This window comes from Strix aluco, chromosome 8 (genome assembly GCF_031877795.1).
Source record: "Strix aluco isolate bStrAlu1 chromosome 8, bStrAlu1.hap1, whole genome shotgun sequence".
Lineage (NCBI taxonomy): Eukaryota > Metazoa > Chordata > Aves > Strigiformes > Strigidae > Strix > Strix aluco.
The window spans coordinates 30,901,664-30,924,718 of record NC_133938.1 but is presented as its reverse complement, the minus strand read 5'-3'; the positions used below and the strand labels follow the sequence as shown (position 1 = coordinate 30,924,718).

Here is a 23,055-nt window from a genome sequence, read left to right as displayed (position 1 = left end):
CGTGTGCTACCCCGTGACAGCCATCCAAGCAAGACATGTGCTACGTGCTGTGGTGGGAAGGGGGGAAATCCTGATGTATTTTTCTAATAAGAAATGGCATGGATTACATGAATCGGCCCACCCGCTAAAGGAAAACCCAACTGTGTGAGCTCCCGCCTTCTGAATGTGGCTGGGCTGGAAGGACCACGGCCTGGTGTGAGCAAGCCCCCATGCTCTGCAGTGTCGGGGTTAAGAGCCAGCTCCCCGCAGGGCCTCCGAGCCTTCCTTCCGCCTGGTCTCTCCTCCTGTGCTCGCAGGCAGGGCGAGAAGCCACCGCTGCCCCTTGCCTGCAGCAGAGCAGGGGGTCACAGGCCGGGGACGGCCCGGCAGCCCCCCTGCGCTGCTGCCAGCCCCTCCCCGCTGCTACGTGCCCAGGCCCCGGCACCAGCCCTTCCCTGTATGCGACCTGTACCCTGTCCTGTCACGCAGAAGAGCTGTTTATAATCTCCTGTATTACAGCAGTTGAAATATATTTTGCTATTAGGGGAGGAAAAAAAAAAAATTGCCTTGGCCTGTTTTTTCTCTGAGGCTCCTGATTTGGGGGCATGGGGTTGCAAAGGGCATAGGGGAGTGGGGCTGGGGGCAGGGTGAGGTATGGGAAGGTGGTTGCTGGGGGGAGATGATGTGGGTCAGAGCCCTGGGCTGGGGGGAGGGAGGGTGGGAGGGAGGGCATCTTCCAGAAGGTGGGGAGAGCCCTGTGTTTCCATGGTGATGAAACCAGAGTGGAGCTGCCTGGCAGGTACTGGGGAGCCCCTCTGCTGATCCCCATGTGGGGAGGGTAGAGCTGGGCCATCTTGGGGGGCTGCAGGCTCATGGGGGTGGGGTGGCTTGAGGCTGGGGAGTCCCCCCAGCCCCCCCTCCCTGGGGCTGCAAGTCTCCCCCTTTCCAAGGGCAAGGAGGGCAGAGAGATGGAGGCAGCCAGGCTGTGGCAGACCCAAACCTGGAGATGCCAGGCGAGACAGCTGGAGGGCAGGGAGGAGATCTCCCTCGGCTGGGTGTGGAGGAAGGAACTTTTACACAAGCCTTTCCTCAGGTCTTAAAAAGGAGCAGGAAATGTCAGAGCTGAATACCAGCTGGGAAGGACAGTTGGGGCTTTAGAAGCTGTGTATTGGCTATCACGTCTCCGGGAGGAGAGGATGTCCTTGGAAGTGCTGGAGAGGAGCACGGGGAAGGAGTTGATAGCTCTTGGAACAGACCAGAGTTTCTAACCTCTCCCAATTTAATGTATATTAAATTGGAGCTACTGCCAAATGTATATCATCTTGGTGATTTCTGCCTTTATTTTGTGACTGAAAAGGGTTTGTGTGCCAAGAACTTAATGTGATATTTTCCAGCTGTGCACCACATGCTTTAAAGTCAAGTCTTGTCTGTGTCCTTAAACTGTAGCTGCTATAGAACAGTGCCATTAATCTTCCCATCCTTTCTGGCAGGAATATCATGTACTGCCAAACAGAGCTGTTAAAGGGGGGGAAAAAAAGGTTTTCTTCTGTCAGAAGTTTTTTAGCAAGCTTGTGTATTTTCTTTCCAAGAAACCATTTATGTATGCAGCAAGACAAGAAACTACCTGGCAAGATGACTCCCAGATTATACCTACACCCTCAGACATGGATCTGAACGCATAGAAATGTCGTTAACCTAATTAGAAACCACAGTACACAAAGATACAACTGATAGTTGGACTAGATGATCTTCAAAGGTCCTTTCCAACCTAGATGATTCTGTGAAAATTTTCATACCAAGAGCACTTCATAAAGAGCATATGTGAGCAAGGCTAGTGGGGGTAAAAGGCTTCAGATGAGAATTCATGGAGGTTAGGAAACTAATGGAAATACCATTTTTTTTCCATTAGTAAGATATTTCTAAGGAGAAAAAGTGGTAAGATTAATAATTGGAGACAACTACAGTTAAACATATAAAAGAAAGTTGTTCTTCATGCAGTTTGTAGATGGAAAAACAAGCATCGCTATGGAGGATGTAGCAAAGCGTCGGGGCTTCTTCCTAACTATGTATCTTGTGTCAGGCCTAAGGGGTTTTTTTCCACAATAATAACTAAGCTGTTAACCCTGTGAAGTATAAATGCGGGTTTAATTCTGTTTCTAGATCCTTCGTTACTGTAGATTTCCTTGGCTAAACATTAAAATAAAATAAGCCTTCACCATGCCCACAACTGGAGTGCCAGTTCCTGGCCCGAAAGTGGATGGAAGGAAACTGAGGGGTGCCTGGCAGGGAGGCTCAGTCAGCAAGGACAGCTCAGGTAGGGCTGGGCTGGGGGGGTTGTACAGCTGACTCGCCGTCGTTCCACCTTCCCTTTAACAGCGGGATGCTTCTCCGCGTGAAGTTTTGCCTTTATTTAGGCAATTGCTGATATTTTAGGGCACTTGTATCTTTGCAGAAAGCCGACTGCTAGCAATCCACAAGAAGGGAAATGGCTTTAATGGAGACAAGGAAATTTTAGTTGTTTACAGCATCCCTTGTCACCTGTGTACCTGACAGCTTGCCACGGTCGTGTGACCAGTGATTTATCTCCCATAGGTAGAAGGTAACTGTTGTTCTAGGCTTCACTGAAGATCTAACCACCACTAAAAATGGGATTCGCTGCCTGTGTTTTAGACCATGCTTTGGGGTAAGGTGGTAAACATCTTGTCACAGTTTTTCTCAGCCCTGTATTCTATCATTGGTTTTGCTTCCTCTTTCACCAGCAGAATAAATGCTGTTGAAGTTGTCCTGACATGCTATTTTCCAGAGATCCCCAAGCTGAGTGGTGCCTCAAGGATGCTTGGCCACATCAGGCCTGTTTCTTCCTCCCTGGAGCACAGTTTTGTTCCAGAGGAGGTTTTCTGAAGCCTGACCTGTGCCAGTAGTTCTCTCTACAGCTCAGAGCACTTACGGTCTCTGAAAACCACCAAAACCCCAATGGGATTCAGGGTGAGTGTTTTTCCATCTCCTGTCTTTTCCTGTCCAGAATCATCTCTTCATTGGGGGGGTGTGTTCATTCACTGCGTGGCAAAAGGAAAGTTTGCTGACCTCATAAGATAAATTTATCTTACATTGCATCACTTTTCTGACCACACTATTTGATGCAGATCCAAAGTGCTGCCTTCCAGTCCCTGCAAAATGTGCTTGCACCCTGGTGCTGCTGTGAAGCCCTTGCAGAGGCTGTCTTGTCCACACCGCTTTCTTTAGCCCCAAGACAGAAATAATGACGCAGAGCTTGTTTAGACAGGTATCCTGACCTCTCCCACTCCTGGGCACGTTTCTCGCTAAGAAGTGACAGCCACGTGTGCCTTGTCTGCAGGGCTGCCTGCAAACCCCCGCTCGGCTTTGGCATTACTCTAATCATCAGAGCAAGTTCAGACACCTGACAGACCACCCTGTCAGTTTGACGGCCGCTGGAAGGTAAGCAGAGAAGGGAGAAGCAGCCCAGGGCGATGGAAAGACGTTAGAGCTGGAAACGCAGATCTTTTCCTATGGTAAGTGGCTGTGCCATCTAATGTGGCTGGATGAATGGACCAACTGTCCTGTCCCAGTTCGGGCTGGAGAGATTCAAGGGAAAGATATTTCAGGAATAATAAATATGAGAGTTACTAAAATGAGCAATTCTTGGAACTGTCCTTCCACAGGATGCCAGGCTGGCAGGGATGCTCTGTGATCCATGATTAAGAAAAGAAAGCTATTCCCTAAGTCAGAAGAGTTTAAACTTCTTTGTAAATAAGTGATGCTTAATGGTGCTAGGAAGTGAAAAATATTTTGCTCTTTATCAAACATTGGATACATATGCGATAGGGTGTTGGCAGCAGACATGAAAAATGGTCTTTGGCCAGCAACAGTCAATGCGAGGCTAATCTGTCTGAAAAAGATAAACTCATCTGTCTTTTTTGGCCCAGGGGAGGGAGTCCTGGCCATAAACCTGGCCTTAGGCTGAGCAGAACAAGCCTGTGTGGTTTAGACCGGCAGTAAGGGAACAGTGGGCTACCTGTGACGTGGGTTAGTAAACACGCTCTTCTCCTCCCTTCAGGGATGTCTCTTACCTGTGTGACGTTGCAACTGGCCAAGAAGCTAAGAAAGCAATGACTGGCAGAAGCTCTTTTTCTGAGGGTTGTCGGGACCAGAGAGGGAGCCGTCGTATAGTCCTACATACTCCCGTGAGTGCTGCTGTTCAGGCCTTTTCCTGTGTGTATCACTAGCTGGGAGAAGGGAGGTCCTCATACACATGTCCTGATGTTACCCTGATCCTAAAACTCAGCAGCAGTCCTTGCGGCTCCAGCCCTCTGGCTCTCCCACCTCAGTTCAGTGTTAGTTGTTTCAATTTGCTTTCGGACATAGGTTGTTTCTGTCAGGCTCTGGATTCATGGAGTGGAAAAGGGAAAAGCAGCGTGAAAAGCCGTTACATGAGCTTCCTTCTCCCAGCTGCCAAACCTGTGTCCTCTGTAGGAAGGAACTGGGAGTTTGTGCACGTCTTTTAGGCTGATGTTTCATGATCTCTCTCTTTCCATCCCTAGCGAGCAGCCCTAGCAGATAGTCTGGTTCCCAAGGAGTTTCACATCTTGAAGAACCGGGGAGTTTTGCCCTTGAAGTACTTCGATGAGTGAGTGATTTCCGGTTTACAAGGGTTTGTCCTTAACTGTTCAGAGCAGGGGGATAAAGTGATGAGAGGCTGAGGACGCTGCCCAAATACCCCTCTTGCTGTTGGGAATGGAAGAGTATAAAAGGGAGGTGTGCAAGTCCCATGCTCATGACCAGGCTATAGTTAACCCTGTGGAGCAAGGTGACCCTCCTTTGTCCCTGCTGCCTTGGGGTGGCTAACAGAATTTCCTGTACATGAGTACTGCTTCTCAGGGGAGTTTTGGTAGTTGGACATGAATGTAAAAGTTGAAGTCTGGTTTGATCCCTTGAGGCAACTTCTGGAAGTTTTTTGCTTCTTTATTTTGTTTTGCTGTTTTTCTTTTAGAATTGCTTTCTGCCACAAAGAGCTACCCAGAGCCTGCCAAGCTTACTCTTGCTTTATGCTTGAATAGAACTGCTAGCATCTTGAATCTGATCGCTTGGGGGTTGTGGGGTTTTTTTGTTTGTGATCTTTTTTTTTTTTTCTTCTCCCTGCCGCCCCTCCAGTTTTTCAGGCTGTGAATTTTTAATTGAGTTTACTAAGCCTCACCCAATAAAGGCTACTGAGATTCCCCTTGATCTCTCCAGAAAACTTAATAAATTTAAAAGGAGGTTCTATCTTATTGTTCAAGGATTAAAATGCTAAGATTAGGGGTGAAATCCTCATGGCTTCTTTGCCAACATGATGTAACAGAATATTATCTTATTATTTCAATGGTCTCCTGTGATCAGCCTCTGGGTGGGTGTGATGTGGGTATGTGGTGCTTTTTTGGCCCCACCAGTAACTTTTAAATCCATTGGTCACTTCTTTGCCAAGTACCATGAGAGGTCTTAAAGGGAGAAGGTTCCTACAAGATTTCTGTCGTTAGTGGCAAGAAGAAGGAGCTCCAGCTGGGGGAACAGCTGCAGAAGGTCCAATTCTCTCATTAGGCTCCCACTAAAGAGCAACCCTGTAGACCCTCCTCTGCCTCTCCAACTTTCATTAGCTTGTACATGGGACAGAGAGACTGAAGGAGAGCATGGGATCCCTTAGCTAACACTGGAAGGATTACTTTGTAATCAAATTCTAACATTTGTATTCGTTTCAGAAAATACACAACACTGCTCGAAGACCATGAAAAGAAACTACGGCTGTTTCCATCCATGTAAGTACCACCCTGCATGAAGTTGTTGGAAAAAAACAGCCATTTCCTGGGAAAATATTATAATATGCTATACAGAATAATGATGTGTCACTTTTTGGTCTGTCAGACAACCTTCTGGGAGGCTAGAGGTCATCCAGTTGATGGAGGTGATGGACAGCATGTTGGAAAAAGCTGGAGTAGACAGGCTAATCAGAGTAACAGGACCTTCACAGGTGGATAACTCACTTGTACCCAAATAACTTCCTTGCACCCAGAAAAATAACATCTTGTTTTCCCTACTACGCTTAAGGTGCCTGCTGGAAGCTAGTTTCTGCCCAAGTCAGCTGCCTGTAGGTCTTATAATAACCAGGAGTTTCTTCTCCTGAGCTTCTCTTCATCTTTGTCTGATCCACAAAGAACAAACATATAACTTGCTGGTGTAGAAAGTTACATTTCTGCCAAAATGCCAGAAAGGAATGCATTTGGTATTATTACTATGGGGGAATGAAAGCAGTCGCTGTCTCATCTCTTCGTTGGGAGATAGGCTGCTGTGTTACAAAATGGGCCATTGGAAACCTTCATACACCTAAAAAGCAGATGTCAGAGAACATCTTACCTTTCTTTGCCTTATTTTGTGTTATTCTTGCTTGGTGGTGGGGAAGGGTTTTTGAAAAATGCAGAGCATTGCCTCAGGAGGAACTCCAGCTAGAATTAGCAGAGAAGCTCCCATGGATGTTGACAGGAGAGTAGTCAGGATAGTGCATAACATGTTTGAAAATGAATCTGTGAATGCATGCAGGATGGGTCTTTCCCTTCCCCCTTCTACCTTTACTAGTATTTTGGCCTCAGAAGGAAACCTGCTTCAGAAGAAATAAGACTGGCGCTGATCTGTTGTTAAAGGAGTAGGCTGACCAGGCTCTGCAAGGCTGTGATTTTTCTCGCCTGTTTGCCAGCTGCACAACACGCTGGAGCTGATGAAGGCGGAGCAGAACATCTACAACATCGTTTTCCATGAGCTGATTCGGCAGGTCAGCGTGGACTGCGTGGAGAGAGGACAGCTGCTTTCGAAGCTCAGGTCATCATTAGCCAACCCTTAGCCCCCCTCTTGATTCATGACAGTGCCCTCTTGGGAGTGGTATCAGCTATTGCAGATCGTTCCTAATGTCCTGGCCCAGCCAAGCTAGCCCGTCGCGATGTAACAGGTGTGGGGTCTGATGCCAGGAGTGAAATGGGATTTCCCCACCTAGTTTACAGCTGGGGCTAACGAGCCTCTGTTAGGAAACCTGGAGCTTGAATTCTGTGGCAGTGTCACCACACTTGACAGTGTGGGCACCTTATTGGTGTGACTTTTCAGTGGAAGTTTTCACACGTAGAAAATGGCCAGGGTTCCCATGCTCAGATTACCACTATTTGTAGCAATTAAATTGTTCCAGGGTTATTAAAATCTGCAGTCCAAACACTCAAAAGATTGCCTTCTAGGTACCTTCCTGTACAGTGAAAGGAAGGGGTCTTCAGATGGTGTAAGAGAGATCTGTGCTTTCAGGTAAATACCCTTTTTTACTCATTTTACTGCAGGCAGAGGTACGTGAGTCTCTTGGAGCGGATTCCTGAACAGATGAAGACCCTCTGCAAACAAATGATGGCACAGTGGTTGGTCAGCAGACATATTACTGAAGAACTCCTCTATTTTAAAGAAACTGTTGAACAGCTGGCCAGGTCTGAATCCTGCCTGATGCTAAGAAATTATCTCTATGCCCTAAACTTAGTCCATTGATTTTGTTCGGTTTTCTAATCTTCCTCCCATAGGAGCAGGGAGACAGTGTTATGATTTGAAGCAGAGCTACAGGGACGACACCTGAGCCTCCTCACACTCTCACTGCACCCCCTTGTGCCAAATAATGTCAAAGCCACCTTCTTTCCTTAGCGTGCTGGAGGTTCGTTGGTGGGGGACTGCAGAAAGGGGTTGTTGGTGCAACACGCGTGCATGGGAAGAGGAGGTCTTCAAGATGCCTTTCACACCTACAGAGAGGTGATTGTGTGGAGGAAGAGAGCCCCGTGTGATAGCGTAGGGCCCACCGGTCTGTATTTGCCAGAGTAGAGACCTTTGGGTTAGGTTAAGCTGCATTAAGACTGTTCCTTGCTGTTTCAGCGAGCCGTACGAGGTACGAGAACATGACCACAAAGTGACTAAAGAAGCAGAAAAAGCTCAAGAGGAGCTAGCTGCAGACATGCAGGAGGCTAAGGCGAATGCAAAGTAAGTTGCTTTCAAAGCTGAGGTTGGGAGATTTCTGCAGCATGCTGGTATTGTTCTCTCAGGGTTGTTGGGAAGGAGAGGTGAGGACTGGTTTCCTTCTGGGGAAAGAGCTTGGCTGTTTATGACAAATGCTGTTAATTTGCTATAAATCCTAAACTCCTCCAAGAGATAGAAAGCTGTTCAAAGCATTCTAGTTTTAAGTCATGAAAGTTGCATTGTTGCTCAGGTGCTGGTATTCCCTTTCCTTCAATACAATTCCCTTTTATTCAATACAATTGGGTAGTAACACATCTCATACCTGCCCTAACCTCATTTTCTGAGGTCTGTTGTATTTCACATGTGTGTGTTTTAAATGGAAACTGTTTAATTCACACAGCATTTTTGGTACAGATCTCCAGGTTCCATGCAGGGAAGAACTTCTGTGAAATTAATATTTCCATTCAGAGATCAGTTTGACTAATAAGTTTCCTATTCCTCACAACTTAGAATATCGTAGCCAGATTTCTTACACTTCCTCACAAAATATCATTCTTGGTTAATTCTGTGCTTTTGTGTCCCCCTCTTTTATGATCTCCTACTTCATGCCGTTCAAGTTTAAGATGTGTTAGCAGAACTTCTGGGGCTGTCTTGGAGGCTAGAGATTTAATTGTAAGGAAAGTGGACTCAACCACTTGATCTTCATTTCATTTATGGTAAAGCTCCCATGTTACTGTCAGATGCCTTTCCTCTCAGAAGAAAACAAGGCAGATAATAACGTTTCTTTCAGATAATAGACAGAGACCAGCTGACGTTGGTTCGTAGGCTCCATGTTAGTGAAAAGACACTGACCAATGTTCTCAAGCATTTCATAGTCCTCTTGGCCTCAAAGGTAGGGACCTGCCTGTGATAGGTACCTGTTGAAACTGTGTGTATGTGTGATTTATGTAGCTCTACAGGTCTTAGTAAAGCATTAGGTACTTTGGCTGTTATTTCAATTTTCAAATCATAGTCTAGTTTCAAACGAGCATTAAAATTTGAATGAGTTCAGTCTCTGTCTGCTTTTCTCTCTTTATTCCATGTCCCTTTTTCTCTACTTCAGACTTTTCTTTTTTTCCTCTGTTTCCCCTTTTTTTGTGGCTTTCTTCCCTCACCCCATTCCTTCTCTATAAAACCAAAACTAGTTGTAATTAGTGTAATTTTGGCCTCTTAGGTATGGGGCTGTACAGTCTCTCGGTAGCATACAAGCAACAAGGAGTCAAGCTCTCAGTTCTAGCATGCCTGGGGAGGGTGAGCCACCCTAGTCCTTTCTGACAGGGTTTGTGAGGACTGTGCTGTGGAATTACAGACATTTCCCAGATCTCTGATATGTACATATCTCAAAATAGCTAGGGCAAAGGGACAATTCCTCCAACTCATATTAAAATAATCATGACAACAGTCCCTTTTCCCACTGTCTTGCCCAATGCCTGCAGGACACAGGAGACCTGGCTGATCTGCAGGAAGAGACTGAGCAGTTCAGGGAGAGATTGGGTCGCGTTGGAGCAGAAATAGAATGTTCCGAGGAGTCCAGCTGGGGAAAACTGCGAATTGTCTGCAGCAGCCTCAACAAGCAGCTTCAGTACTTCCACAGCAGTGGCTCGTGAGTGGCCCAGAGGGACCAGGGGTAGCAGTCAGCTCCCTCAACCTTTGCCTTGTGACAGTAGGTCTCACTGGCCCAGTGCAAAGTGTGCACTGACTCTCAGGTGTAGTGAGATTTGGTATGATCTGCAATTTGCATGTCCCTCACTGCTCCACTTTTCTGCTTGACACATTTATTTTGATAATCAGGTCCCTAATGGTAATTCCAGTGGGTTTGTGGTTGAATTCAGTGGAGCAAGGATTGTACCCTCCTGCTGCAAACCAGAGTGTCCTTTGTGCAGCTGTCATTGCTGTAACAGAATTCTTCTATTTAGTTTGATTCATTTTAACTTGAATGCACAGGCATTAGTGCTTCAATAGAGCATTCAGTTCTCTCATGTACAGATGTGAGACTCATGAGGCTTCAAACCCAGTCGTCTTCTGTGTTAAGGTCATTATATTTTGCAGGCTTTTTGTTAGTTCGTTGTGATATGTTAAATAAAACAAAGCATAAATGCAAGTACAAAATGCAGAAATATACACAGCATGTGCATTAACAAAAGACATCACTTTATAGATTTCAATCATAGAGTTAATAATGTCTGCATTTTCAATATATGTTTGAATTTGATTTTTGTCTTTGCTGGAAGTAACATATTTTCTTAACTGACACCCAATGTTTGTGTTGAGTGAGAGAATAAAAATCCCTGGCTGAGTAGGGCCTGGTGGGTTTTACTTCTCTTTCAAGTTACAATTTGTATCACTAACTTGGTATGCATAGAGTATATATCTTGACTCTTGGTTTTACCTTGGATACTAAAGGAGTTTTTTCTCTCAGCTCTCATCCCTTCTTTCCCTCTGCTTTAGCTCCTCTCCAATGAATGAAAAGCTACAGGATGAAATCCTACAAGATATCAAGAACTTGATAAATGTAAGATTTGGGGGGACTGGTCATATTATTGAGTGGTATCTGCTCAGCAAATTCCCATGTGTTAGCTGAGCCAGCATCTCTGCCCATCACAAATGTGGACGAAAACATATCAGGTCAAATCTTTTGTGCTGAAGCTTAAGCTGAGAGTCTACATGTGAGAAATTATAATTGACCAATATCATGGTTTGGCCAGTGCATTAAACTTAGTGGTGCATCTGAGCACTGTCTGCCTGACAGCTCTGGTGACTGATAAATGGTATTAACCCGCAGAAGCACTCAGAATTGTCACCAATAAGTTTCCAGTTTATTGTGCTATCCACTCATTTGCAATATCTTTATGCTCATGGATCCCTCACGCTTCTCTTACCTGATTCCCATCACCTTTCTGTAGCAGCCAAGGGGTGATCCAACTTTTGGGGGCACGGCAAGCTTGCTACTTTCCATTCGGATGCTAAAAGAAGACCTAGAGCAGTACAGAGGGGAAGTGCACCAAGGGCGGACGGAAGGTCTGAGGAACACTGCCAGCCTGCAGGAGCACTGGACGGAGCTGGGACAAACAGTGCTCAGTCGACACCAGGACTCTGCTGGAGCGTTGCCTCCACAGCACGCTGCCCTGGCAGAAATCGACCAAAGGACACGTGAACTCCACCAGCAATACAATACAAGGATAAGTGGGAATAACGGTAAGGACTGACCAGTTCTGTAGTTCAGTCTTTCCTTGGGGATGTCAGGAAAGTAGTGGGTAATAAGGGACCAGTTGACATAATCGGTACTGGCCTTTTCCAAAGCTAAAATCTGACCTCCAGATATGTGCTGGGAATCAAGAGCATTCAAGGGATAAACTCCAAGAAACTTGACTCGCAGTCACACGTAAAAAGAATATCCGAAATTTTAAATGTACAGTGCAAAGAACATGCAATGCGGATATGACACAGGGAAGTCATGTGTTAAGTTCAGAGAGAGTGTGGGTGGTTTGTGATTATGTGGATAATTTATGGAAAAGAAAATAAATGTAAAATGAAAGAATGGATGTTTAAAATGTGAAGTAAAACATCACTTTGAAGATCATTAACCAGATAACACTGTCTCAGAGGGTAATACTTTTTTTATTACCCTATCACTAACGCAAAGTTATCTTAATCTAGATGTTGAATTATCCTGATAAAAAAGTATGTAAATACATGTTTTCTTTGCTGATATAGAGTTATCATGTCCTGTGTAAGATAACAAACAACTCTTGGGTAATTTGCAACTAACCTTCTCAACCTTTGCCTCTGCAAGACCTTGACTCGTTTCTGATTTCAGAATAGTTTCATCTCTGATGTTTTTTTAATCATCTTATTTCCTTTTAGGGGAGTAAAGCTAAACTGAACATGTGCTGTCAGGGAGTGCTACTCGTGTTTGCGAAGCTGCTTCTTATACTGTCATCTTATTCTTTCACTCAGGGTTATCCTGTGCTTTTCCTACATTACCTTACCCTACATGTTATATTTCAGCCTACGAAAGGAGCTGAGATAGAATGATAGGTCTGTCCATCTGAAGACACAGCTAAAGGAAATAAATATTCCCAGTAGTTCTCATTAGAAAGAGAGAGAAAAAAGGAGGAATGGGGCCATAATTGGCTGGACACCAGCATGGCAAAAAGTTAACAGCAGATTGTCAGAAGCCTTGATAGTTAGTTGTGATCTGAACAAAGGGCTAGGCAGCACAGCACAGACATATGATCCAAAATTGCTTCAGCCAGTAAACTCCAGAAAAAGGGATTCTAGCTTATTTTAACAAAGGCTGTGAGAACTGGACTACAGAGAAGTATTCTCTTGATCTATAAAAGGCACTGTATTTTGAATGGCTTGGATTCATTTTTGCATTGTAATGTAATGGCTTTTTAGCAGAAAAGAAAAGGTATCCCTTCTCTTTACATTGCATCTTTGGTAAGAAACAGTGAAAATGAAAGAGATTATAAAGAATAGGTAAGGGACAATAGTGAGAACACGGTAATTGTGTCCTGTAAGGCAATGGCACTCAGTTACCTGAAGTATTTATTATCTTCTAAGATCTGATTACCTGGTCTCAAGCAGCATGTGCTGGAAATACAAAGGGTTTGATATTTGATGACAAGGAATAAAGATGGAGAGAGAACAATGAGATATGAGATTGGTTTAGACAGGAGATACAAGAAAGGACTTATATGAAATTTATAAGGTTTGGCTTAAGGTCTTTGCTTTCATTCAGTCTTCCTTGATCACTTCTTAAAGCCTTCACAGTGCACCTTCTTTGTGAGGATAAGATGGGTTTGACTCTGAAATTGGCACTTGGGACGAGAGTGACCTCTCCAGTTAGGTCTTCTCTTTTGCTGAAGATGTAAACTTGATTAAGTTTGTAAGACAAATGCAATGACACAGCCCGCCTTCCCAAAGCAAGCCGCTGTTTAATAAGGATCCAGAATACTGTATAAGGTCTAGTATAGCCAAACGACATCTAAGTGATCAGAACTCAGATTCTCCCTCATCCCATGCCCCTCTGCAACCCATCTCTTTTCTTCTTTGCTCTTAAGATGGTGCTGCATGGCAGGAAAACTTTAACAATATTATTCCTACTACTTCTTCTTGGACTCCTGGCCATTAAAAACTCATGGCTGGTAGTGGGGCTCCCGCAGCGGGGCTCTGAAAGGCTCTGCTCTGCAGAGGGTAACCTCTTCCCTTTCTTACCAGTCTGGACATCCCAACACTGCTTCACTGCACTTCTCCTAGTCCAGAGGAGAAGCTAACCAGTTCTACCCCACAGCTGTACAGTGGGAAAACAGCCATGCATCAACATCATTCAAATATTTTAAAAAATTGTCACAACCTCCATGTGCTTAATATGCCATCTTTGCTATAAGATATCGTGGAGGCCAGGACATCACCAGGATTTAAAGAAAGCTTAAACATTGGCTATCAAGAGCAAGCATTGTTACATTTCAAACATATTCCCCAACAAACAGATAATATCCATCGGCATGTGCCAGAGGAGTGAATAAACAAGTCATTTACTACCTTGTCCAGGTGTTTTTGCACATCTGTGCATACTGTATCACCTGCATCTTTGGAGAATCGAGTTGTAACTGCAAAGTTGTTTTAAAAAGAGTTACATTAAACCTTTTTGCAATGAGGTAGCCAAATCTGCCAAGACAAGAAGGAAAGTCAGAGCTTCAAATCAAGCCCATTTTCTTTCAGGTTACTTTCAATTTAGTGCTTACTAAACAGCTCATTCTTAGTCCTAAGTGTAGCCAGTTCCCACATAGGCTGTTCATCCCTCTTGGCATCCCTCTTTGAATTCAGCTTTGTTTTTGTTGGCTGAAAGAATTGTAATTAAAGATTCATATTTTCTTCCCCTGCAGGCACAGCTAGGTTTTTGACAGCCTTGGTGAGAAGTATGGAAGATTGGTTATTCAAGGTGCAAAAGCCGAAGGGAGGTTCTGGCATGCACAAAGCTGAGCTGCGGGCATTTTATCACAAGATTCCTGGGTGGCTGGCCCAGGTGGATGCAGTGATGAGCTGTATAGGCTCCAGCCAGTTGCATGAAGCTGAGAGTGATAAGAAACCACATTTCCCGTAAGGACAGATGTGTTAATTGTGTCTGGGCTGGCCTTGTATGTTAAACTACACTTGCAAGGAGAGAGAAATGTTCTTTTGTGCTGACCCTGGCACAGGAAACTGGCAGTGGGATAAATGTGATCAGCATGAAGTGTTAAAATGATTGGTGACTGCCTTTCATTTGATTTGATTTGGCAATATCTGTGGAAACAGTTGTTGGCTTCAGTATCGCTCCTGGAACATCACTGTCTCCCTCAGAACTGCCACCTGCTTGGGAAATCTTGACATTTGAAGAAAAACCAAAATATGTGATTCATTTACAGTCAGATCTGTGGGGGCATATTCCTCCTTGTGGTGCTCTACTGTCTTTGGTAAATATCATCAGGAAATAAATTATTTGCAGAGCACGTGCATAACATATATGTAAGAGATTACTTGCAAATGCCAAGTTTGCCCACAACTATAGCATTAACAAAAATGCCTGTGTCATGTTTCCAGCATATGGTGTACTAAAATATGTTATTTTCCTTGAGTTGGGAAGCAAAAGGTGTCTTTTAGACAGGAGATCCTCGGGTCTGGTGCACTAGAGGTCACTTTGTTTCTGGATTTGTTTTTTTTTTTCAGGGTGGAACCTAGAGAATTTTTTAAGATGATTCAGCAGTGGGTTCTGTCCATGAATAATGAGGTTGAGAAGAACATCATGCATCTTAATGAAAAAGTAAGTGCAAGCCTGAAGCTGCTAGGGATAAGAGCACTATATCTAGTATTCACCCTTCCCTTTCATTTCCATCCGGCCAGAGCATAGCTGTGAGGAATGCTTGTTTCTGTTTTGATACCTTCTTTCCTGTTTGAGTTGAGTTGTGGTTTTTGTCTTCCAGCCAAAGGAGCTGAGAACTCCTCTAAAAATAGCTGTAAGGTCTCCTATACAGCACACGAACACAATTTTATTGTTTCATCTTTAGCAAGCATTTCCTCTGGAATAACATTGATATTTCCTGTTCAGAGAGCTGTTTTCACTCCTAGCCGTCTGTGGTTTTACTTCTTTCTCCCAGGACCGTAGACTAGAGGCTCTCACTAGATTTTTTTTTTTTTTAAATGTTCTATAAGCGTGGTGTGTGATTTTTGGTTTGTTGCTGAATTCTGGAAAAGAGAAAGTGCCACATGGCTGATAAGCAGCATATGATCCTAAACAAGAACTGGGCGAAGGATAGATCCATGATGGTAAAAGAAGTGTTTGTAATGGGAATGAATATGGGAGAAAAAAATGATAAACAGTCAGTTTGCAAATCGAATTAGGTAGAACATTGACTTATGTGAAATGCACTGACTTCAGGCTACTTGGCAAGACCATTTATTACTGGTTTAGATTTGCTCCAATGTTTTGTGCAGGTGACTGAACTGCTCAGAAACCTGACCCTGTGGCTGGTGAATTTGCTGAGACACATGACAGCAGACCGCTTGTCCTGGGAGTGTCCCCAGTGGCAAGAGTCAGACACCAAGACGGATGAGGAGCTCAGACTTCTGAGGGCTCGTAAGCTGCACCATGAAGCTGAAGAGCTCGTTGCAGAGATGGGCAGACTCTCTGGTTCTATAGTCAGGTATCAGCAGAGGTTTTCAATTTCATCTAAGGGGGTTTTCTCAAGAAGAAAATGTGTAGTGTGCTGAGAGATTGATCATGGCAACAGATCCCATCAATTTGGTTGTCCTTGGATCTTTTTCCAGGTCCTAAATGGACCTTACTGGAATATGTAGGGAACCTAATAAGATAGGAACACCTAAAGAGAATGGCAGTGCTTGCTTTATACCTAGTACTGCTATAAAACATGCTTGCATCTGATTGCATGGGCTCTGCCCACACCTTTGCGGATGACTGCCAGAGGACATAAGGGCAGTACAGGCAGTGAGTCTGCAGTCCAGGACACCTGGAGCAAAGTCTGCACCTGATTCGGGATCTGTGCTCACACGTCCGCTGTGGGCTAGTGCAGCGCTGGCACGGACACGCTGTCCGGGAGGTCGCTGTGGGAATGGGGCAGGCAAGGATTGCTCTTCTGGAGACTTCTCTTCTGCAGAGGTCTGCAGATAGCTCCTGTGCCTTGCTGATAGCAGCAGGATCCTGGCTGAAGGGAATAAAACATTTGAGGGCACTCCTGCAGGGCTGCTGACGTTCTGCATCTTTGCAGCTGCTGCCATGAGATTGTCAATGCAGTTGTTCGAAAGAAACGGTCTGAGATGGATTCAGAAGCTGATTTTGAGCTGAAGGAGCTGAATAAGATCAAGGTAAAAGGTGCCTGTGTTTCCAGCTGTCTAGGTCTGGGGTAGATGAGACTGCATTTGCTTTGCAAAAGGTGGAGAAAAATATATGTGAAGGTTTCAAGCAGGAGGAAGACTCCCACTACTCCAATGGATTACCCTGGTCCCCCAAGTTTCCTACTGACTCTGCAGTCCTGGGAAGCAAATAAACCTGGGTCAGGCTATGTTCAGTTTTAATATTTTCCTTACCCTGTTTCAGGCACATATATAAGGGCTCTCTTGTGAGATTTATTCCATATGAATGGCAGTAGGTTCATCTCTGGTTCAAAGCTTGCCAGAGCCATGTACATCCAGACTTGAGCAGTGCTTAGGACTTCCTGGAGGTACTTGGTGCAATATACCTTTATACAGATGCAGTTGAAACTTTTTGTAGTCAAATGACCTACCTACCACCTTTTTATTCTACACTTGGAGGTAAAGCTCTTAACTGCTACCGGTGTAATTGCCAGTGTTTAGCTGAGCTTTGCCTGTGCTTTAGGAATGTGAGAGGTAGACCCTTCTGAAGCCTAAAGCTTTCCTGAGCACAGGGCAAATAGCGTTGCCTCAGGGAATGTAAGAAGCTTCTCTGCAGGGATTGAAAATACTTGTGCTTCTGTTCTGTGTTACCTTAGTGAGTGAAAAATTAATCCCTGGGATTTACACTCATTTCTCTCCACGTGGGCTGGGGCAGCAGCTGTGACAGCTGTTCTGCACTGGCCTGAGGAGGAGCTTGTTGAAGGAATTAGGTGGTGGGAGTGATTAGCTGGTGACAGGTGCCATGTCTGAGAGCTTGGAGAAATGTGTCTTCCTTTTCCTTTGTAGGGTGAGGATGGAAGGGTCCAGGTAGGTCCCTGGAACAGATAAAGACAGAAGGGTGGAATTACTTAGCTGACTGAATTAATATAATAACAGCTATTTTTTTCTGCTCAGTAATCCCTAAATGATCATTTTCTGTTATGTCTTTCCAGACTGAGTGCTGTAATTGGATTCAAGCGTGTAGCCTTCTCCTTTCAGAGATCAAAGGCACTCCGGTCTCCTTTCTGGATTTAGAAGAACTGAGGAACCTGTTTGGATCAGAGGTATATATAGGCTGCATTTGCTGTTCTAGGTTGAACCAGTTTGAATGAAGGTCTGCTTCAAAACTTTTCCTTAACGAGGTTCAGTTTAAGGGAGGGTTTCACATGGAGACCTACACGCATTCAAAGCAGCAGCTAAGAACTATGAGGTGTTATGATGAACTGGTTAAAAATCACAGTGCTTCTTGTGAGGGCACGTCTAAGGCAAAACCAGGGCGTCAGTGGAGCTAGGAGATTTTACCCCACTGATAGATCAGTTCGTCATGGTGCATGGTAGCTTTTGCTTCATCTGTTGGGGTGGACTTTGGCTGGAATCCTGGTGGTTGCCTTGCCCAGGAGATCAGGCTGAACTACTAGTTTAGTTCCTTATGTGGCTAGATGGATGTCTGAGACTGCCTGTGACAATTAGATGTGTTTTATAGACAGTTGGCCTGGCATTGGTCTACTTTCATACAAAATAGGTTAAATTCAGATGATGAGGAAATGGATTTAGATATATTGTCTTGAACAATTTATTTACATCAGTTCTGAACTCAACCCCCAAGCAAAGTGACATTATTCATGACTTTGGGTACAGCCAGTGCTATAGCTGGCGTGCTGCCTCTCTTTTTCTCCCTGCCATGACCTATACAAAGCTGGTATGCCACAGTGAGTCCTGCTTATGTAATGTTCAGTAATTAGCATATTCATTTGTGATTTGAAATGTATTCATACTCAGGACTCTCCTAGCTGGCTGAAGTCCAAGTCTAAATATGTGCAAGAAAAAGTCAGAGACTAGTTCGTTTTGCCTAGGTTATTTGGATGGACAAAGGGACTGTGCTACTCACCTGATCCTTACAGTGCCTTACAGGAATTGCAATTGAAGCTTAAGGACACTACCATTTCTTCAACTCAGAAAGAACTTGAAGCTGAAGATGCTGACAGCAGTAGAAAACCCGTAACAGAGGAAGAAACATTAGAAGTAAAGGAGGAATTTTCTATTATGCAGGTGACTCTAGTAGCTGCAATATGCTACTTTCCAGCAGGGCCTTTTTAATTATTGCTTGGTGTATGCGATGTGAAACATGGCATTACAGCTGTCTTGAATGCCACTAGGCTAGAGGTATCTCCTATTTCTTGTAATTTTCTCTCTCAGCAGCAGTCAGGTGCTGGTGTGGATTATCTGACTGAGGACAACGCAGCCACTGCAGACATGATCAGATACATAGGACATGACTCCAACATCCACCTGAAGTCTCTGAAGTCAGACATCGTGTCGGTTACAGAGATAGGAGTCTCCACCACACCAGTGGTTTTGGCCTGTTGGCAGAGATTTGGAGCTGGGTTTTAGCTGTCTAGTCAGACTCTGTTATGATACCCCCTTTAACACTTGTATCAGACCTGCTGGGGCAGTGCAAGGTGCTGGTGTTCTCTCCAGTTCCTCTCTTCTTGCAATTTTAAATAATCATTAACACAGTTACCACAACTGCAATTTGTCCTCCTGACCCATGCATTAGTGCCATAGCCCCAGGACCTCCGTGGGACCAGTAACGGGTGATGTGTGTAGTCTGAACCAGGACTATCTGCAGAAACTAAGATGGTGAAAATGGTTTGGTGCAGAGCATGTGGGAGGAGTTGAAGTGGGTTCAGAGAATCAGGGAGATCCCACAACAGCAGGGAAGCAAGAAGTTCAGATTGTTTTGGCCTCCTAGGTCCTCCTTGTTTTCTCCACTTGCCTTTGAGATGGTGCTCTTTGGAAAGTTGCTCTTCAGAAGTCACAGGGTCTGCCTTTTGCAGCCATTCCCTGGCCAGTCAGCCATCCAGAGCGGAGCCTAGAAGTACAGGAATTGTGGATCTTTAGTAAACAATCACTGGATGGTCCCACTCCTTAAGCATGCTGCATTGCTGAGTGTGCCTTGCCCTCCATTCTTTAGAGGTGAGCAGCTGGTGCAGAGTGACAGTGGGAGATGCCAGAGCATTTCTTTATGGGCTTTGATTTGATTTGCAGAAATTAATCCCTGGAAATCACAGTTACCTTCTAAAGCTTAGAGTAGGAGCCTTTCAACAGTTACTTTTACAGAAAAACCCTGGTTGTCTTCTTCAGATGATTAAAAACTGATTTATGTCTGTTGGACCCTGTGAGGAGCTGCCTCTTTCTGTTCTCTGAGTATTGTTTTGTTGGTTTTTTCACTCCTGGTCAGGCTACAGCCATCTCCAACCTCTATATCCCAGGGAATACACCAGCAACCCAAGACTCTGAGCCAGTGAGACTTCCCTGTCTGAGTCAGAAAAGCATTTTAATCTATTTTTACTGCCAAGATCAGTTCAGTGCCTGAAGTAGCCTCTGGTTTTCCATGTTTTGCTGATACAGAGCTCTTGTGTGCTATGACTGTGCACTGAGACACCAGCACCAAACCAGGCACATGCTGCAGATGAAATGCAGCACTGTTGGTTTCACGTTCACTTATAGAAAGTTTTGCTCTTCCCAAACAGAGGGAGATGACTGCCACCAAGTCGTCGACTCCCTTTTCTCAGAAAGAGTTTGAAGCCCTGGCAGTGATGGAACATCTGCAGGTGCAGCTCTTGTGAGTACTGGTCCTGTGCTGGAGGCATGAGCGGGGCAGTGTTTCATCCCATGGGAGTGCCTGTTCTGCTCTCTGATAAGGTTTTGCTTCATCCAATATCCGTTGGCTTAATTTTGCCTTCCTTACGTTCTGACTGTCTCAGGCCACTGACAATGATTTATGTTGGCTGAAGACATGACCCATGTCAGCTCTCCTTCATCTGTGTGCAGGCTTTTCATTTTGTGTACTCATGAGATACATTGCAGAGGTGTGCTCATGATGATTTTCTGCAAGACTACTTAATACTCCAGGTCCTGTTAGCACTCACAGGTGTTATGTGATCGCAGCTGAGCACTTCCAGTACCTGCTAGGGCCTGGGAGCTTGGGAGGTACAGCCATGAAATGTTGTGCCTAACTGGGGGGAACACAACAAAGGAACACCCAAGTGTCTCTGTGCAGAACCACATTAAGGTTTGTGTTTGGTAACGACTTCTTCCGTGCTTAAAGAGGCTTGGGCACTCTGAATTACATTCCCTCATACTTCTTGTTTTGTCTGTGAGCTTGCATTATCCAGGGTAAACCCATCTCATTAGTCTTGCTAATAGAATTGACTGTGGTCAGTATTTACCCTTGCACAGTGAAGATCAGCGAAGACCCTTTGCTAGAAAACACTTGAGTTTTAAAATTAATTCAATTTGCAGGGTTTACATAGATGTGCCATGATGTCCCTTATAGATCATTTAACAGTGCCCTTCTCTGAAACCATAAATGTGTTTTACAGAGTCAGTCAGTCCTACTGAACCCTTCAGTTTTCTAAATCTTTCTTTTGGGTATCCTGCCAGCAGCTGCTTAGATTTCAGGTTTCAGCCTTATCTTTGCTTCTGTTTCAGAGAAACGGAGATCCATGCTCAGAATGCAGAGGAGAGATCTGAAGGTCTTGAAGAGAAGCTGGAAGAAGCTCTGCAGAGAATCAAAGAGCTAGAGAGTGAGCTGGAGAAAGAGGGGAAAGTCACCCCAGAAGTAACACACAAAGAAGGGCAAGGTCAGGAGAATCAATATTCTGAACCCTCTCCTAGACTCAGAGAAGGAAGCAGTCTTTGAGGACACCTCATTCGTCTCCCGTTTAGTGCAGGACCTTCTCCTCCTGGGCACATCCCAGGGTTTTGTCTAGACTCTTTGTCAGATGCCAAACAATAAGACTTTTACCATGACTTTGGATCAGGACAGAAAGAACCACAGAATGTGCTCTGCTTTTGAAAGAAAGTAATTTTGTTTGATTCTGACATATGACACAGGGCCTCTATCGAGGTGATCACTAATTGGCTTCATCTTCCCTGTAAGTGAGTGTTCCCTGTTACAGTCAAGAAGATCTGTTTAGGATCAATGATTTTGGGGTAGAAAAGAAATAACGTTCCAGGTCCCTTCACTCTCAGAGGCCACGGACCTTTTGTGTTTATAACACAGGACACTCTTGTCTCCAGGAGTTATTTGAACACTGCTGACTTACTGACCTTGCCCATACGGTGTGGCAGGGAGTTCCTTAGGTCGCATGTTTGTTGTGCATGGAAGGATTTCTGTGTGTCCTTTCTCAGCTGAATCCACACAGATATAATATGTGGAGAAGGAGAAAGAATGGGAATTAAAACTTCTTCCCCTAGTCCTTCAGTGTATCCGGTCTCTCTGACATCAAAGCAGGAGGAGAGGCTAATTTGTTTGTTAAGGATGTGACACCTTGGGCACATTTTAACTCTGTGGTATTTTTAATGGCTTTGGTTTGTTGTTTTTTCTTTCAGAAAAATGTTTCCAAGAAAGTGTCTCAGAAGTCAGAGCCTGCTCAAGTCCCAAAGCTTCTACTTCTGGCCAGTCCAAGGGATCCAGAAAAATCAAACATTAAAGAACAGCAATGCCCGAGTAGTTTCTTCGTGCCTATTCATAGTAGTATTTCACCCCTGATCCACTGCCATTACTCCTTACCTACTACCCCAACATCTCTCTGCCATCCCAGCATTTATGCTGTTCTTCTAGCTGGCTCTACCACTTCCACATCTGTCTTGCTTGTCCTCTGTCTCCTCCCACAGCTCTAATATCTTTACAGTTTGTCTTCCCTGTGTAATACCATTGCTACCTTGAATTTCTCCTACCCACATCTCTCCTGCCTGTGCACCCTCCTTCCCTCCCCTCCCCTCGTGCTTGCCTCCTGTTTGTGTTCATCAATCTCTTGCTGCTCTGTCTCATTCTGCCTCATCCCTGTTGGATCATGCAATTAAGTTGTTTGCACCTCTTTCCTCTCCTATGAAGGATGTTTTTTCATGCCAGCATGGCCTGGTTGTGTATCTGATAATGGGTACTTCCTTCATCCTCTGGAGTTCAGATGATCCAGTTACCAGTTAGTGGTCAGGAAGAAATTGTACAGAATTGTGTGGACAAATTTTTGTGTGTCTTTGAATCTTCTTCTTTTGAAGGTTTTGTCCCTCTTTCAGAAAGCATGAAGCAGCCTGGAGCTGTGTATGATCCTGAAGGCCTTTCTCAAATTGCTGCCACAGAACTGCCTGCAACCAAGGTCACAAAATCAGACTCCAGATGATTCCAGTTCACTGGGATGGCATTTAAATGATCCATCTCCCTGTGATTTCTGTGTTTGGCATCTGAGCCCCCTGGCTCCCCATCTGCAGTACCCTCACAGCCTCAACAGGCCAATCTGCCCAGTGAGGTGGCCACCTGGGACTTCTGCCTCTGTTGGGTCCCTGACCCAGGGCAGTCTGTATAGTTATAGAGCTCTGCAAGGCCCAGGCTCTGCAGAGCTGCATGGGTTCAACTTGGAAGAGCAGGCAGTGAAACTGTCAGGAATCACATTGGCTCAGAAAACCCCTGCCAACTCCCTCGGAGTAAATTCTATTTTGGAAACATCATATATCCCTAATCCTGAAGTACATTTTTAAATGATGTTTTCCTTCTGCAAGGTTTTTGAATGTAGTATCTCCTCAAGGTAAAATGACAAGTTTCTGCCAGCTCTGTATATGTGAAAG

At 44.7% G+C, this 23,055-nt stretch overlaps 1 protein-coding gene across 1 annotated transcript; it reads left to right on the top strand.

Moving 5' to 3' along the window:
• The first annotated feature begins 2,196 nt into the window (after positions 1-2,196).
• On the top strand, positions 2,197-21,941 carry AXDND1 (axonemal dynein light chain domain containing 1). The gene is given in 25 exon segments (XM_074833205.1): positions 2,197-2,293; positions 2,783-2,964; positions 3,335-3,435; positions 4,055-4,181; positions 4,539-4,624; positions 5,730-5,786; positions 5,893-5,998; positions 6,719-6,840; positions 7,341-7,481; positions 7,915-8,019; positions 8,613-8,667; positions 8,786-8,887; positions 9,471-9,637; positions 10,483-10,546; positions 10,995-11,229; positions 13,926-14,139; positions 14,746-14,839; positions 15,511-15,719; positions 16,302-16,398; positions 17,379-17,489; positions 18,337-18,474; positions 18,625-18,759; positions 19,959-20,050; positions 20,920-21,071; positions 21,823-21,941. Coding segments are annotated over 25 exon segments (3,090 nt in total). The 3' UTR covers positions 21,924-21,941.
• The last annotated feature ends 1,114 nt before the right edge of the window (positions 21,942-23,055 follow it).